At 38.9% G+C, this 16,162-nt stretch overlaps 1 protein-coding gene across 1 annotated transcript; it reads right to left on the bottom strand.

Annotated features, from left to right (window-relative positions):
• Nucleotides 1-428: 428 nt before the first annotated feature.
• Nucleotides 429-15,952, bottom strand: LOC127430317 (protein sel-1 homolog 3-like). The gene is made up of 23 exons (XM_051680042.1): nucleotides 15,813-15,952; nucleotides 15,201-15,696; nucleotides 14,221-14,347; nucleotides 14,003-14,124; nucleotides 13,778-13,893; nucleotides 13,583-13,644; nucleotides 13,349-13,481; nucleotides 12,679-12,799; nucleotides 11,237-11,380; nucleotides 10,934-11,133; nucleotides 10,455-10,634; nucleotides 9,871-9,990; nucleotides 9,409-9,549; nucleotides 8,803-8,865; nucleotides 7,955-8,128; nucleotides 7,725-7,852; nucleotides 7,416-7,499; nucleotides 4,104-4,194; nucleotides 3,938-4,022; nucleotides 3,266-3,375; nucleotides 2,374-2,501; nucleotides 1,866-1,968; nucleotides 429-1,742 (listed from the first exon to the last, which is right to left on the bottom strand). The coding sequence occupies exons 1-23, from the start codon at nucleotides 15,876-15,878 to the stop codon at nucleotides 1,611-1,613; spliced, it is 3,126 nt and encodes a 1,041-aa protein (XP_051536002.1). The 5' UTR covers nucleotides 15,879-15,952; the 3' UTR covers nucleotides 429-1,610.
• Between the last annotated feature and the right edge of the window lie 210 nt (nucleotides 15,953-16,162).

The raw sequence follows: 16,162 nt of genomic DNA, 5'->3' as shown, positions 1-16,162 counted from the left end.
ATTTATACATAATTGTAGAATTTTATACTGCCTTTATGCTCATTAAATTAAAAAAATAATTGTATTAATTTGTTTTACCCTCATACTGTAAAAGATACTGTATTACAGTAACTGAAATCGTTATTGAGAATGAGATTTACAAAGAAAAAAAAAACTCCAAAGTAATACAACACTGTCATAAAATAAGCTTTTTTTCCCCTTACGCAAAAAAAAAAAAAAAAAAAAAATATTTTTAGTTTAATCTTTCATTTCATGAGATTTAACTATATGCTGTCACAAAGTAAAACAAATAAAAAAAAAATAATAATGCACATTCCTTTTGATATCTTTTAAATGCCATATTCATCATGTAATATAGGCTACAGTAATTATATAAAAGCCAGTCAGGGAGAAAGAGGCAATTTTTCAGGATGATTGAGGGATTAAAATAGTGTGCAGTCCAACATATTCCCTGAACAATTTATTAAAATCCTGTTTAATAAAATATCCTGAGAGCACAAACACACAAAATGTAACAATTTTGATGAGACATTGCAATGCATCCAGAATGACAGTATCACTGTAAGCGCCACATTATTTAAACACATATACAGCATAGTGTGTAAAAAAAAAAAATTATGTAAACGCAGTAAGATTAGTGTCTCCAGATGATGATTCAACACTTGAGACAGTGTGGTGCACTCCCTGTATCTGGGGATTAGCAAGCTTTTCAGTGTCGTTTTAATTAACCGTGAGTTGCAGAGTGTGTTCCCGGGGCACCATGTGTGATCGGGGACACATCTCAGCTTGCTGTGTACCTGCTGTTTGCATCATTCCACACAGAAGCCCAGGGAGTCCTCACACTCTTTCATTAGACAGAGACAGAGTGGCCCCAATGGGAAACCGTACCTCCAAGAGAGGGAAAAATTAGTTTGTCTTAAGACACTGAAGTGGTACTGCCTGAACTCTCTGAAGAAATTACGTTTCAGAAACAAGAGGCCAAGAACAGTACTGGGAATTAACTTTAAAAAAATAAGTCTGTATTGAATGCTTTCAAAGTCTGCCTCTTTATAAAAGCTAATTAAACTAAATACATGTTTTTTAGTAGTATCCTAAAAGCATTTCACAGATTAAGGGATAGATCATTCAAAAATATTACAATTCTGTCACCTTTTACTCACCCTCATGTCTTTCCAAACCTGCATGCTGTTATCATGGAGCACACAAGTAATCTTAAAGAAGCGTCACTTAAATAATACCCTAAATTTAGTCTGTTCATCACACAAAGCATTACTCAGAATGTAGTGCATGAGTCAAATGGACTACTTTCACTACATTTATGGTGTTTCTGGTCTTTTTAGAGCTTGACAGTCATAACTATGAACTGTATGGAAAAGAGTTAATTGTGTGAAAAAAGGGAAGAATGAAAATCATACAGGTTTGGAACCACATGGGGATAAGTAAGTAATGACAAAAACATGTTTGCATGAATTATTCCTTTAAATATTCTCATAGTCAGGTTTTCATAGAGAAATGACACAAAATGTGGATAAAAAAAAAAACATTAATCCCTGTTACAAATATGGTGGAATATCATTTACAAACACTTATCCATGGCATTAAGATTCCTCCTAATCTTCTTGGGTTTGGCTGGAACTGGAAGTAGATGTTTGTGAAGTTTGTTGTTGGGGTGCTGTCCTTCGTTTAAATAGTCCAATAATAAATGACAGTGTTCCAACTGCGGCTGAAACTGTTGCAATGAGCTACAGGAAAAGAGAGGATCACATGATGCGCTCTCTTATGAATTTATCATGCACTTAAACACTTTTAAATAAATTATATAACCATAACCATTGTCTGTGCTGACAAGGGGCAAGCACACAAACCTTTATTGCGATATCCTTATCTATCTGGAAGGATTGTAGGTGTGCATTGAACAGTGCCAGTGTACAGGGTAGGAATGCTTCAGTGCTAATGGTTTCTCTACATCTAGGAGCACAGTAAAAGAAAAGACAGACCCAACAGCATGTTAGTGCAGTATATTTCTGTACACAAGCTGAAAAAGCCATTCAATTAAGCAACATCACACGTACAAGAATTAAACCTATAATAGAGAGTCACTTATGCTAATATTGCTAATATAAGATAGTGAGAATAATTTTGCTTTTGGAAAAGTTCATATAAAGTAACTTATATTTTGGACATAAGATGGTCAGTTAATTTGTCTATATGTGCTCCACTAATGAAAATAGTTGTGAACTAAGCAAAAGTAGGATTAACTGTTGTGTGTTGCCAAGCAGTGCACAGACTGATACAACCTGTCAGAAATGCTGCAAACACAGACAAGTGGAGTGATACAAATAGTGTTTTAAGCTAAGTGTGGTATTGTCTTGCCTGTGGAAAAGGGTGATGAGGAGCTGATGTGTGTCTGTTAAGTATAGATGCAGTAAATTAAGCTCAGAAAGAAGGCTAAAGGGAAGAGACTCGCCCTCTCGAACAAGCAGGCCAAGATTATACCAGCCCTGAGGAGACAAGAAAACATCCTCATCAGTACCACTGCATACACACAGGATGAGCACACACAACCTAAAATTAAAAGGAAAATAAAAACAATAAAATATAAAACACACAAAACAAATTTAAAAAAAACAAAGCTACACAAAAACAGAACTAGGAAAGAAAAGGGAAAAGAAAAGGAAAGGAATATAAAAGTAAATTAGGGGGCCTGGGCGGCTCAGCGAGTAAAGACGCTGACTACCAACCCTGGAGTCGCGAGTTCGGATCCAGGGCGTGCTGAGTGACTCCAGCCAGGTCTCCTAAGCAACCAAACTGGCCCGGTTGCTAGGGAGGGTAGAGTCACATGGGGTAGCCTCCTCGTGGTTCTCGCTCTTGGTGGGGCGCGTGGTGAGTTGTGCTTGGATGACGCGGAGAATATTGCAAGCCTCCACACGTTATGTCTCCGTGGTAACGTGCTCAACAAACAACATAAGATGTGCGGATTGACGGTCTCAGAAGCGGAGGCAACTGAGATTTATCCTCCGCCACCCGGATTGAGGCGAGTCACTACGCCACAACGAGGACTTAGAGTGCATTGAGAATTGGGCATTCCAAATTGAGGAGAAAAGGGGAGGGGAAAAAAGTTAAAGGAAAAGAAAATATGAAAGAAAAAAGTTAAAGAAAGAAACAAGAAAGAAAAATAACAAATTTAAGTTACATTAAATTTCCAGCTCATTCAAGATAGAAATTAGTCTAGCTAAGAGAATAAGGTCTTTGTCATCACAGTTACCTGTGGTTCATTCTTGAGAGCTGCTTGTTTGTACATTTCTCCTGCATAAGAAACCTCTTTCCTGCCTAAAGCCTGTCCTCCATAGAACATGTCTCCCATTCGGATCAAAGCTGAGAGGGAAACAAATATCCATCAGCACTCACAGAGACTGCAGCTCAGAACTGCAGGGAGCATGAGAATCAACAACAGGATGCAGAGTCAAACCTCAGGTGCCCTTCAAGCTTTGGGCATTTCAAGTAAGACATGAATGACTGCCACCCTACACCACACGCTGGGTTACATTCAACAATATTTTTTATTCTACTGAATGATTCATTTCTTCATTCACTATTACCTGTCCATATCATAGATCACCCAAAATGAGATGTTAGACAGAATGTGTGACTTTAAAAGGTAGTCCTTGCAACTCATTTTCATAGCTACGGCAGAGGGGTGGAATAAAGACTTAAAATGTAAAGAAAGACTTATGGTGCTTTTTGAAGTTTGGTAGTATAAATTACTATCCACTTTTCTTGTATGTTAAACAGAAGGTCTGACATTCTGCCTAACATCTGCTTTAGTACTCTCTGTAAAAAAAGGAAAATAATACTACTGGGTTGAAACTCCATATAGTACATGCCACAACATTTTTGGTAGAACTATTCCTTTAAATCACAGGTTTTGTATATTTACCATAAGGAGCATGATCTTGGGCCTGTATTGACATGTTATAGAATCTTAACATGCACAGAGTCACCAGTGCTGGGTGCAGAGAGCCCTAATGTAGAAATCATCTGTCAAAGTCAATCAAGTGAATATATTCATCTGAATGCAGAGCAAGTGTTTAGACGACACTCACAGAGTTGAGTTCACACAGGTACGCCACATTAAACTGAGCGGCTTCTAATCCACTCTCTGCTGCACAGAGATAATAAATCAAAGTCATTATCCTGCAACAATGAGAGAGAGAGAGAGAGAGAGAGAGAGAGAGAGAGAGAGAGAGAGAGAGAGAGAGAGTGTGTGTGTGTGTCACCTTTGCATCATCCTAATGTAAATATAAAGAATTTTAAGAGCTATGGATGCACTAAAATACTTTTTATTTTAAGTACTATGAATTTCAAGTCTTTGAAACTAGACAACATGTGACTGTTGCAGTAAAACATATGTGCACAAAGTGAGTTACAAATTACACAAATTACCTTAAAGGAATAGTTCACCCAAAAATGCAAAGTCTCTCATCATTTACTCAGTCATACACATCGGGGATGGCATGAGGGTTTCTTTATTCTGCTGGACACAAATTAAGATTTTGAAAAGAATTTCATCTCTGTAGGTCCTCACAGTGCTAGTGAATGTGTATGTAGCAGGGCGGAGGGCGGGGCCGGGTCGTGATTCCACACACCCGGCACCTAATAAGGCTGATTAAGCCGGAGAGGGATAAGGCCGACCGGAGACGGCAATGTATCAGAGAGAGAGAGAGTTACGGACAGCTGTCTGACACCTGTGGGTGTTTGTTTTTTGGTTCAGTTTATAATTAAACTATTATTTATATTATCAAGCTGGTTCTCGCTTCCTCCTTTCCATGAATGTGTTACACTGGTGCCGAAACCCGGGAAGGAGGAGGGATGCGCCGTAGTAGAGTCCTTGCCACTATCATCCACCCCAACGGAGCAGCCGCAGCCATCCACCAGGGGACGGAGGAGCCCGGCTGCCTGAGAGTGGAGGAACAGCCGCTGACCACGTGGGGAGGAGGGGCTCCAAACTGACCGCCAGGAGCGGTCAGGGCCACTGCCAGGGGTGGAGGAGACCCCTACCAGCCGCTGAAACGTGGCGGGGTCTGGAGACCACCGACCGCCTGGAGCGGGAGAACTGCTGCCAGGGGCGGGGGAGACCCCTTTCATCCACCAAAAACGCGGCGGGGCGTTCCATCTGCCAGGGGCCAGAGGACTGCCTCCGGTCCGCCCGGGAAGGCGCGGCTGTCGTCCACAAGAGGGAGGAGTGGCCGAGGACCAAGCTACGGCGTATTAGAGAACCAGTGAGTAAAATGTGTCTCTCTCTCTCTCTCTCTCAATATTATTTATATTAAGTTGGTACCGGCACCATTACGGTGTGTATGTACCGTGTTTTTTTGTTATTGTTTCCCTCCCCTTGTCCACTCCCTTATCTAGGCAGGCGGGGATGACCTGCCCTGACTCTTTCCCAGGGAAAGAGGAGGGGGGGGGGTGTACGTCATGCCGGGGGCCTGAGAGAACGAGGGAGGAATGTAGCAGGGTGGAGGGAGTTATAATTAAACTATTATTTATATTATCAAGCCGGTTCTCGCCGCCTCCTTTCCATGAATGTGTTAGAGTGCTAACATTTTTAAGCTCAAAAGCACATAGAATTCATATGACTCCATATATACATTCTATATATCTATAGAAGCAATATGATAAGTGTGGGTGAGAAACAGATCAATATTGAAGTCCTTTTTTACTATAAATTGTCCTCCCTGAGCAGTAGGTGGTGATATGCACAAAGGATGCGAATTGCCAAAAACAAAAGAATGTGAAAGTGGAGATTCAGTGTTTCTCCTATATGCATTTTGCAGTAGCGCTGCACCACTGCTGAATTATGAGCGCCGCTGTTGGGATTTCACATGGTTAATTTAATATTCTTGACGCAGCATAACGCTTGCCAGCCCCAGTCAGCTGTGTGCTTTCTACACTGCGAAAGGGACCACACACACACACACACACACACACACACACACACACACACACACACACACACACACACAGTGTCAAACTCGCTTAATTTTAAGTGGCCCAAGAGCTCATTTCTGAAACGTAGGATGGCAGGGGATCGCAACGTTTCACTAAACAATCAGTTAGCGCTTTTCTCGTGAATATACATGAGCCTTCCCCTGTCATCTATGTTTTTGGAGCACATGTTTTTATGCTTGCTTCAAAAGCAGATGAAACAGCGCTACATGGATCAATTATCAACACGGCTTACAGCAGCACGAGGGCAGAGCAGGTGCGGTAATTCGCGGAATGGTCTCAACTGCACAGACTATTTTAAATGCATCTGTGAACCAGTGAAATGTGCGGCGGGGATCGTGAAACCCATTTGAATGTGGTACAGAATTGTCGGTTGCAAAACTTATGTTTCGGTGATAAAACAAACAGCCCCCACATTCTAAACGGCACTGACAAAGAAAACAGGAGGCTTTTCAATTCTCAAATCACAACGCTAACAAAACTTTACCATGGATTTACTGTAGTAACACTAACTGTATTGTACTAACTATGGTCATTGTGGCAGAAAAACTTTTTAAATGTATTTAGACTGCTGTTTTTTCATTACAAAAATGCCATATTTCTTTATATAGAAACCATAGTTTTCATCTGCATCCCAACCTCAGAATCAATGCTGTACTGTCAAATGTGCATTTCAATACACATAACATGAAATATTCATTGAATTGCATGGGTGCTAGCAAAGCAGGTGCTGGTGCCACATTTTCAAATGTGCCCTTTGATGGCACAAATAATTCCTGATGTGGCCCAGGCTGAAATTTAGTTCGACACCCGTTTTAATCTATTCTTTGACCAACACATGTTAATACTTGCAGGCTTGTTGACGCATGCACAACAACACTGCTGCTGAAAAAATCCCAGGGGAAACCTGAGATTGATAGTAAAAATGACTCAAATTGATCTTTTTCTCACCCACTCTTATCATATAGCTTCTGAATACAGGGTTTAAACGTCTGGAGTCGTATGGATAACTTTTATTCTGCTTTATGTGCTTTAGGAGCTTCAAAATTTTGGTCACCATACACTTGCATTGTGAGGACCAGAGCTGAGATACAGTAATCTTCTAAAAATCTTCTTTTGTATTTTGCAGAAGAAAGAAAGTCATTCACATCTGGGATGGCATGAGGATGAAGAAATGAGAGAATTATCATTTTTGGGTGAACTATCCCTTTTTTAAGATGACGGCAAACAAGCCATTCTGACTGGGTGCGCTAGTATGCTGCAACTCTTCTGGGTTACGATTACAATTAACAATGAATGTGTACAAACTGAAAGTGCATTTTGACAACAGGGGATGAAATGCTACCATTGTATCTGGAGGTTGCAGACAAAGAAAAGACAATGAAATATCCACAAATTCAATGCTTTACCAGTTTCCTTTGAGATATGCATTCAGCCCATTCCTTAAGACTGTCCCTAGATATCCATTCTGTTCAGAGGCCCATTTAACCCACCTGAAGTACAAGGATAAAGGAAAAATAATAAATTGAAATACGTGAGCATGCGCATAATTTTTCCTCTTTCCAGTCTTGTTTATTTATTGTAATTTATACTGTGCATGGTGTGTAAATTGTAATAAAATGTTCATTATTGTCTGTAATGTATACTCATTTCAATCTTAAACAAGCATATTATCAAAACATAATCTTTAGAGTTACATACTGCCATCATGTACTTACAGAACAGCATCTGCTGGACGCCGGGCCACTTGGCCAGGGATCCCATGAATCCATATATCAGCTAATTCAATGCCACCATTCATATGTCCTCTCTGGGCTGACTTCAGGAAGTACGTGTATGCCTTAAACTGATAATACAGCAAAACCAGAAGTTATAGCAAGTGAGAAATCACAAATCTATATACAGTATGTGCAAATTCAGTAATGGGTTTAAAAGGCTTTTATCATGCCTGGTCTGCAGGATGTCCAGGATAGAGGCCCTGCGAATAGAAAACTCCCAGATTCATAGCAGCATCAGGGTGACCCTTGGCATCAGCCTCTTCCCACAGATGTACGGCCTTCTCGTAATCTTTCTCAAACTGCTCATAGTACCAGCCCAGAGCAGTGATAGCTGGAACAAACCCCTGCAGGACAGAGACACAAAAACATGGATTGCATACTTCTCATTTAACTTTAAGCTATTAAAAGCCAAAATTCATTCATTTCTGTCTATTAAAAAATTATTCATACAAATTTAGCAATAAGCTCAAGTGGCAGATGCACATCAAAATAACACAAAACACTGTTCGCAACCCAATTAATTCCGCAATTTGATGCATTTATTTTTTTTATACTAAACAAGATAAAAATTACTTCAATCTTCATTCGTAGTAGTGGATACAGTATAGGACAGGTGGTTAAAGGGGAAGTGGTTGAAAATAAGAGGGCTTGGTGACCTTAACCGAAAAGAAAAATCATTTCAGAGGCAGGGCAAGTTATTATATTTTAATAACAGATTATAAAGAACACTTTAACTCAAATCTTTTTTGCCTATTTTTAAGATTTACGTATTTGAATTTCATAACAAAATTAATCAAATTGAAAAAATAAGTTTTAAACAAAGGTTTTTATTATTATCATTATTATTAAAAGTCACTCAATTCAATGTGATGGAATTTTGCTGTCAAATAGAAATGCGTAATATAAACAGGAGTTTTGATTTCATGTTGAGTTTCAAGTATGAATAAAGACAATATAAAACAAAGACAAATATCAGAGAAAGACCTTTTTTTTTTTTTTTTTTTTTTTAATACAAAACCTGTTCTCTTGCTTTCCTCAGAAATGCAACAGCCCTTTTCACATCTTGTGGAACTCCTTGGCCCTATTCATGCAAGAAAATGATAATCAGTAAACCACCTGATCTGCCATTTGAAATGCCAACACTTCATATTTGCAAGAGTGCACTCTACTGGCCAGATGTGATATGAATTGGAGAAGAAATATCACATAATTCATGTTCACTACCAGCAAGTTTGGACACAAATAATCCTTTATTTGTACTATTTTCCATATTTTAGAATAATACTATGCCATCTAAGTCATTGAAACTACTGTATAAAATAAGACAAAATTAAGTATGAAAATCACAGTGTCCAAAGAAATGGGACACTAAGATGCTTTTAAAATAGTATAAGGAGTTTCATTTATGCAGGACATTTGCTGGCTGCTCTAACCAAGCAATATTAATATTTATATTTGTCTACAATAATAAGTTCAAGCTTTCAGCATAAGTAATCGGATCAATCATTTTTTAACATTATGAGAGACAGAATTAAGTCAAAATTTGACTGGTAGTGTATGTAGTAATCTCAACCATTTTTGTCAGAAATTCGTGGATATGATCAGAAATGATGAATACTCTTACCGTAAGGAGCACAATGGCGTAGTCATACATGGAGATAGGATCACGCAATTTGGTTGCTCCTCTCTCGTAGTGCTTCACTGCAGTTCGAATGTCTGGAGATACACCTTGCTGACCCCAGAACAACATACGACCCATCGCTTGCTAAACAGGAAATCACAAACACCACAACCCAAACTTAAAGTGAACATGAAATCAAAATTGACCCTATTTGCTTTCTTAATGCATGTTCCTGGTCTTATTGTGCAAGATTTACTGGTGCACTTAATTTCAAATAAACAGCTGTTTGTCTTTGTAATGTTTCATTAAAATGCAACAGCTCGCTCTGCCCCTAAAATGTTGACTTTTAAAGACTGTACGAGTTGTCATTGTCAATTTCAAACATGTTCTTGGGACAGTGGAATAATGTCAAAAAGGGTCAAATTCTGTATGTATTTTTGTTATGTATTTTCAGGATTTCCCTACCTCTGCTTCAGCCACTCCACTTCGTGCCTGCAGTTTTAGCCAGTGAAACAGATCGTCGTTTTCATTGGTTTGGGCCTTAAGTGTCTCTTCATCATTCAAGCGAATTAACTCAACAAAAGTCTATAGAGAATATTAACATTCAGTTTGCAGCTTGCATTTGAAATGCAAACCTGAGCCATATCTAGGAGATCTATTAAAACTCATATTGCACAATACTAATATTTCAGAAATAATTAGACAAAAACATAATATGAACTTAAAAGCCCCATAGTTCATGTCTATTAGCTTTGAAGCCATCTATATTCTAGTATACTCCCTAAAAGTTGACAAAATTAACTTTTACTCCATATATGCATATAAAATTCAGTCATTCTCTTCAAAATCTTTGTCCAATAAAATACTCTCTAGAAAGACACTCCTCCCCCTAATACCACCTGACTATGCAACAATAAATATCAAATCAGATTTATGGCTGACATCAGCTAAAGCCTATTGGTTATTTTAAAAAGAGACAAGCCCTTTGATATGCCCCACCCCAATGTTTTTAGGAACAGAATCAGTTTATAATCACTTGATGCTCTTACTTGCTCTGGGGTTGGTTTCTTCTGATCTATGCTGGTCTGTCTCGCAATGTTGATGTAATAGGCATAAGAGAGGTCACGGTCAGGGGTCACTTCCTGGTCACCGATATGGTGCATGTGCCCGAGACGCAGCAGGGCTAGTCTCCAGTCCCTCTGAGCTGCCAGCAGGGACAGCAGCCAAGCCTGCAGTGCCATGGATGAGATTACATTTCAAACTGCTAATTCATTCTTTGATTTATAATGCAGTATCTTTTATCCAATGTCCACAAAGATCAGATTATATATTGCATACTGTAAACTCTAGCATTTCCTCTTTTTTTGGTATTGAAAAAAATAAAAATTGATTTTTCCCTCCTTTGAAAATCCACTTTTTCAAAAATTCTCATATCAGCTGGCATTACATGTAAATAATGACATTTTACATTTTTGAGTGACCGAGTAACCTTTAAGTGTTTGAACCTTTCAGGTACACACAAACGCACCTTGTATGGCTGCCTCTTGACTCCAAACCCACTGCTGTAGAGCACAGAGGACAGATGTTGTGCTCTGTAGTCTCCTAAACAGCTAGACTGTAGCAGAAAAGGCATCAGCCTGGTCATAACCTTCACACTGTCGGCTGTAGTCAGTTTACGCAGCACCAGAGAATAAAGCTCTCTGCCCACCACTGCAGCATCCACCCTGCCTACGAAAGAGGAGACCACAATATGCAGAAATTACAAATATGCAACATAATTGACATCTTCAATGACATCAGCTGTATAAATGCACTGCATAATGTATAATACCATATTTCTGTGACAGTAGCTTGGTCAAATGTGCAACTTGATGCCTGTAAGGATTTTTCAGCGATTCGAAGAATGTACACTGTTCTGTTGAGTTTGATGAACTGTAATTCAGTATCAGCTCTGTGTATGTGTCCAAAGAGGTATCTAGAAATAAGTGTTAATGTTAAAAAAAACATGGCAGTTTTCAATTAAAAAATAAATATATTGGCATTTTCTGAATGAAATAACAGTGCTTGCAAGGCAGCAAATAATAGTGTTGACGGTTTTAGGTTCTGAGAAAATAAAAAGTATTGTCGACTTCACTTAATCTTCATATTGTCACTGTGTAGTGTAAATAGTTCAATGCAAAGACGACAAGACCAACATCTATTTAGTTACATTTTGAATGATGAACATTCTAGCAATGTGAGTTCACATTTTCAAACTTTAAAGGGGTCATGACATGCCTTTTATTATTTAAATATGTTCCTTGAGGTTAATTTATAAAATTAGTAAAGTTTAAAAAAAAAAAAAAAAAAAATTATATATATTTCCACCTTCATTCGAACCCTCTGCCAGAAACACTCGGTTTTGGTGCTGCTTCTCCTTTAAGACTTGACAGTAAACGCCCACTGTTGTGATTGGCTCTCTGCTCTTGACTGACCTGCTCTCACCTCTTGCCATCTCACTGCTCACCGCTACTGGGCAGGGCTATTTAAGTAATAAAGTAGGCGTTGATGTGTTGTGGAGGCGGTCAGACATAAATATCTACCACAGTGTGACGTCACAATGTGGAGGAAGTAGAGAATGAGTTGTTTTGGCAGCTTGGCTTAAACAAATGCTCTTTTTGCAGTGAGGAGGATGCTTTGAGTTCTAGAACTTGAGATTATGTTTTTATAGTACAATGACCTCTTTTATGTCAAAACATAAAGAAAAATTTGACTCCTCATGTCATGACCCCTTTAAAGGTGCTGTAAGTGATTTTAGCCGTTCTGGAACTTCCGCCAGACTTAACCGTTTAATTAGACAAGCCCCCTCTTTTCAAAACCCCACCCTCCAAAGACAGCCGTCCAACCATGAGCATTTCACAGGAGCAGGACATTGTACCGGCACTTAAACGAGCAGACAGGACTGCCCTGTGAACATACACAATGACTGACAGGCAGAAAGCCTTCTGATTGGCTGAACAAACCATCTGGCGACAGTCCGCGGATATCTATTTTGATGCTTTTTATGGAGCCTAGGGCTGTTACAGAGACAGGTGTGATATTTCATGGCTCCTATTTCAATGATATCTGACAGGTAATAAGGATGTTTCTGCATGTGTCATTTAGGTTTAAGTTTAAGGGCTTAGAACAAACCCTAACCAGAATGTTTAAAGAATATCAATATACCGTTGCCTTGCAAGCGCTGTAAAAATATGTTTGGTCTAGTGCTCTCTAGTGGACACTGGATGTGTTTACCTGAGATTCTCTGTAAAGTGTATGGAGCAGTGAGGAAAAGTTCCGATTTGAATTTCCTACAGGATTGGAACCATCCAGTTATATTCACCTTTGATATTATATGAGGAAGGTGAATCTCAGCCTGTGAAAATGTTTGTTTAGTCCATATAAATGCTGCAGATTGCTCTAGACTCAGTAACATGCCCTGTAACTCAACCTTTCACACTACATCAGTGTTGTTTTTGCTCAGACAAACAGTCCTGAATGCACAAAATGATTAAAGTCAACATGAAATCAAACTTGACCCTATTTACTTAATGCATGGTCTTATTGTTTATGACTCAATGGTGCACACTATTACGAGTAACAAAATGTTATACTTGTTTGTCATGATGATGTAATGTCAACAAACCCTAAAACGACTATTTAAACCCCTACATTATTTTTAACAGAAAAATTAATGTAAGTGCTTTTATAAAATTATATGCTCACAATTCTGCCTTTAAACCCTCCAAAAATTAAGTGCCTCACTGTAACCTTTTATTTAAGAAAAGCAGGGATGAGTCTAAATTACTTTTTGTGGTAATCAACATTATGCCACTAATGCTGTCGATTGAGCTTAACTTGCATTGAAACCGGAATATTCCTTTAAGTGAACATGAATCTGAAAGTGCAAGGTATCATATCTCACCTGGTCATCTGGGAGCCCCTGGGTGCGATAGTATGTAGTCGGCCCGTAATATCCTTCAATGCCCCTCGTAAATTTACCACCACCAATCACAAAATAACCTTGCGTGTCATCCAGCTTCAGGTTAATTTTAAACCTGCCCAAAACATTAGAGCCCTCTTATGGTAACAGAAAACTGTAAGGTGAAACTTAAGCTTTACTACAGTAAACCAAATTAAACAATATGAAGACTCTTACATGTGCTCAGCTTTCTTAATAAATTGCTGCTGTCCATCAATGCATGCAATAGAGAGCTTTGCCTACAGAGGAGGGAAATGTGATAACATTCACCCACAGACTTTTTTTATCTGTAATAACGAGGGGATCTCTGTAACTCCCCAGATTATGGATCAAATCTTGGCACTTTCATGCCACCCACCACAATTTTCTCACCAATCTTCCGAATATCTCCAGGCTGAGACGACACCACTGATCAAGAGGAACTTTGAACGGAGAAAGGAACGCTGATGAGTAACCAGCTTCTCCATGCAACTGCACATGAATCTTACCTGTATGCATGAGACAAGCGAAGGAGAAAGTATTTTAACATTTTAAAAATTAAACACATCACCTTTAATGACATGAATGCGAGGGGTCATCCAGAAGTCAGAGCCTTACCGGTTTCAGTGAGGAACAAGGACGGAGTGGAATAGTTATTATCTGAGTCAATGTGGTGTAGAAGTCCACATAAACGGTTACTACAAGGTTTCACCACCAAAACCCAGAGTGAAAAGGCACACCTGAAGGGTGCAGAACATTCACTCATTATACTTTTCATTGAATGGTTTCACTTTAGCAAGGATTGCCTAAGGAACTAGAAATTCACAAGAACTCACCAGGGATAATAGATAGTTTTGACTCGCAATCTTTCCAATACTTCATTCCTGAAAGGCTGGAATGTTTTGATGATGCCATAATGCTCACCAGTAGAGGCATACAGTGTGGAAAGAAGTGACGCCACTTCTTCAAGGAAATAGAACGAAAGGGAGAGAGAGAGAGAAAAAAAAAAAAAAGCAAAATGTGTGTGAAATGCATAAAAACATCAATATACTGTAACCAAAATGCTAAACTTTTTTCACAATACCAAATAAAAAGGAAATGCTAGACCTTTTTTCATTAAAAACTGATTTTGGTTTTCATATAACAGTTGTTGACACACTGAACTGTATCACAAGTTTGTGGTGACATTTATACTGAATATCTTAGCTTGGTAAAGTCACACAAAAAGTATGACAAAAAAAAAAAAAAAAAAAAAAGGGAGGAAAAGAAAATACATTCATGTCAATGCTTTTGCATTTAGCATCAAGATAGTTTAAATTATGAAACTTAAATTGGCCTTTCATGCCATGCAATTTGTTTGAACTTGGGGAAAAAAAAAAAAAAAAAATTAAGAAAGAATATTAATAAAAAGTGTACAGCAGAAATATGCTCTGAGCTCAGGCACTTTAATATATAACTTGACTTCTAATAACTCTTTAGAAATATCCATGTCTATTAGAAATCATTTCTATCAATAAAAACTGAGTTTAATGTTATATCTGCATGAAAATACTGCAAACCAGGATTAACCATAATAACTGAACTCACTATGAAACTATGCAAATAAAGACACTAAAAATGTGATTGTGTTGTAGCATTCACAAAGTGAATGTCACTTTGAGTAGAAACTACTGTGGCTGTGCCATGGTACTGAATCATTACCATATTCATGAACTGTGGTATTTCCATGGTACAAAGAAAACCATTGCGGTACCATGTTAAAACAGAAGTTTAGAACTTTTTATAGGCTAAATGAATAAATATAAAATGCAGTTACCATTTTCTTTTGCGCACTGTGGCATACCATCTCTCCTGACTCTCAAGCGCAACTCTGTGTCCCAGTTCGCACAAAGCAGGTGCTGTTTAAAAGGTCGACTCAGTGGTGTCTGTACATCGAGGGGAACAGTCACACTGGCGAGAGAAAACCTGCCTGGCTGGATGGATTCTGCAGTGCCAATCCATCCACGCAACAAACAGCTGAGCACCCAGTCGGAACCGCGTATTATCCAGTCGGGCTGATACACAAGCCAGTCGGGAAAGCGCACCGTTATCACTTTGGAGCTGGCACGTCCGGCGTCACAGGTCCAGTGTTTGTGGAACACGACTGAGGTAGAGCCAGTGTCGAAAGAAACCAGGACCTGTACGTGCACCACGGACGTACTAGAACAAGTGTAGAGGATGCGTAAATGGCACCTGGAGACGGGCGCGTCAGGTGCGTTAAGAAAAGCCATTTCACCTGTGCTGGACTGACTTAGACATCCAGGTGTAGCCATCTGGTTATAACCAAAACAATAAATGGCAACCTTTAATAATAGTCGATTTCAGGTAAATCATCTTTATTATAGTAGGCTACGCCAAAAGTGCACAGTAAACTATATACGCTACTTACAATAACAAGGATATGAATGGACAACCAGCTAAATCTCCTTGGCAACTCTATCATTTTCACCTCCATTTGACTCCAGCAGACTTAAAAAAAGAAAATTCTATTTAAAACATTTTGCTGTGCTCATGGTGCGCAATACGTGCTTGTATATTATTGCGTTATTTTGCTGGTTGCGCCATATCCGCATCAACTGTTGAAAGGAATCGGTTAGAATGCAAGGTTTAATATGAACGTGGTACAACGGCAAAGCAGCTACTAGATCATTCCAAATGGGCCGGATTAACATCCTGTTCAAGCTTCAGGTGTAATAGCTTATGTCAACAGCATCGACAGACCCACCCTCTAATGCAAAT

The sequence above is a fragment of the Myxocyprinus asiaticus genome, chromosome 39, assembly GCF_019703515.2.
Source record: "Myxocyprinus asiaticus isolate MX2 ecotype Aquarium Trade chromosome 39, UBuf_Myxa_2, whole genome shotgun sequence".
Taxonomy (NCBI): domain Eukaryota; kingdom Metazoa; phylum Chordata; class Actinopteri; order Cypriniformes; family Catostomidae; genus Myxocyprinus; species Myxocyprinus asiaticus.
Note: the sequence above shows the minus strand (reverse complement) of the source record. Positions and strands in the feature narration are given on the sequence as shown.

Excerpts from the sequence above, each read along its gene's own strand:
- LOC127430317 (XM_051680042.1), bottom strand. The coding sequence starts at position 15,878 with ATGGAGGTGAAAATGATAGAGTTGCCAAGGAGATTTAGCTGGTTGTCC. Across the intron at positions 15,697-15,812 it reads CCATTCATATCCTTGTTATT|ATGGCTACACCTGGATGTCT; the intron begins GTAAGTAGCGTA and ends GGTTATAACCAG. Across the intron at positions 13,482-13,582 it reads ATTAAGAAAGCTGAGCACAT|GTTTAAAATTAACCTGAAGC; the intron begins GTAAGAGTCTTC and ends TGTTTTGGGCAG.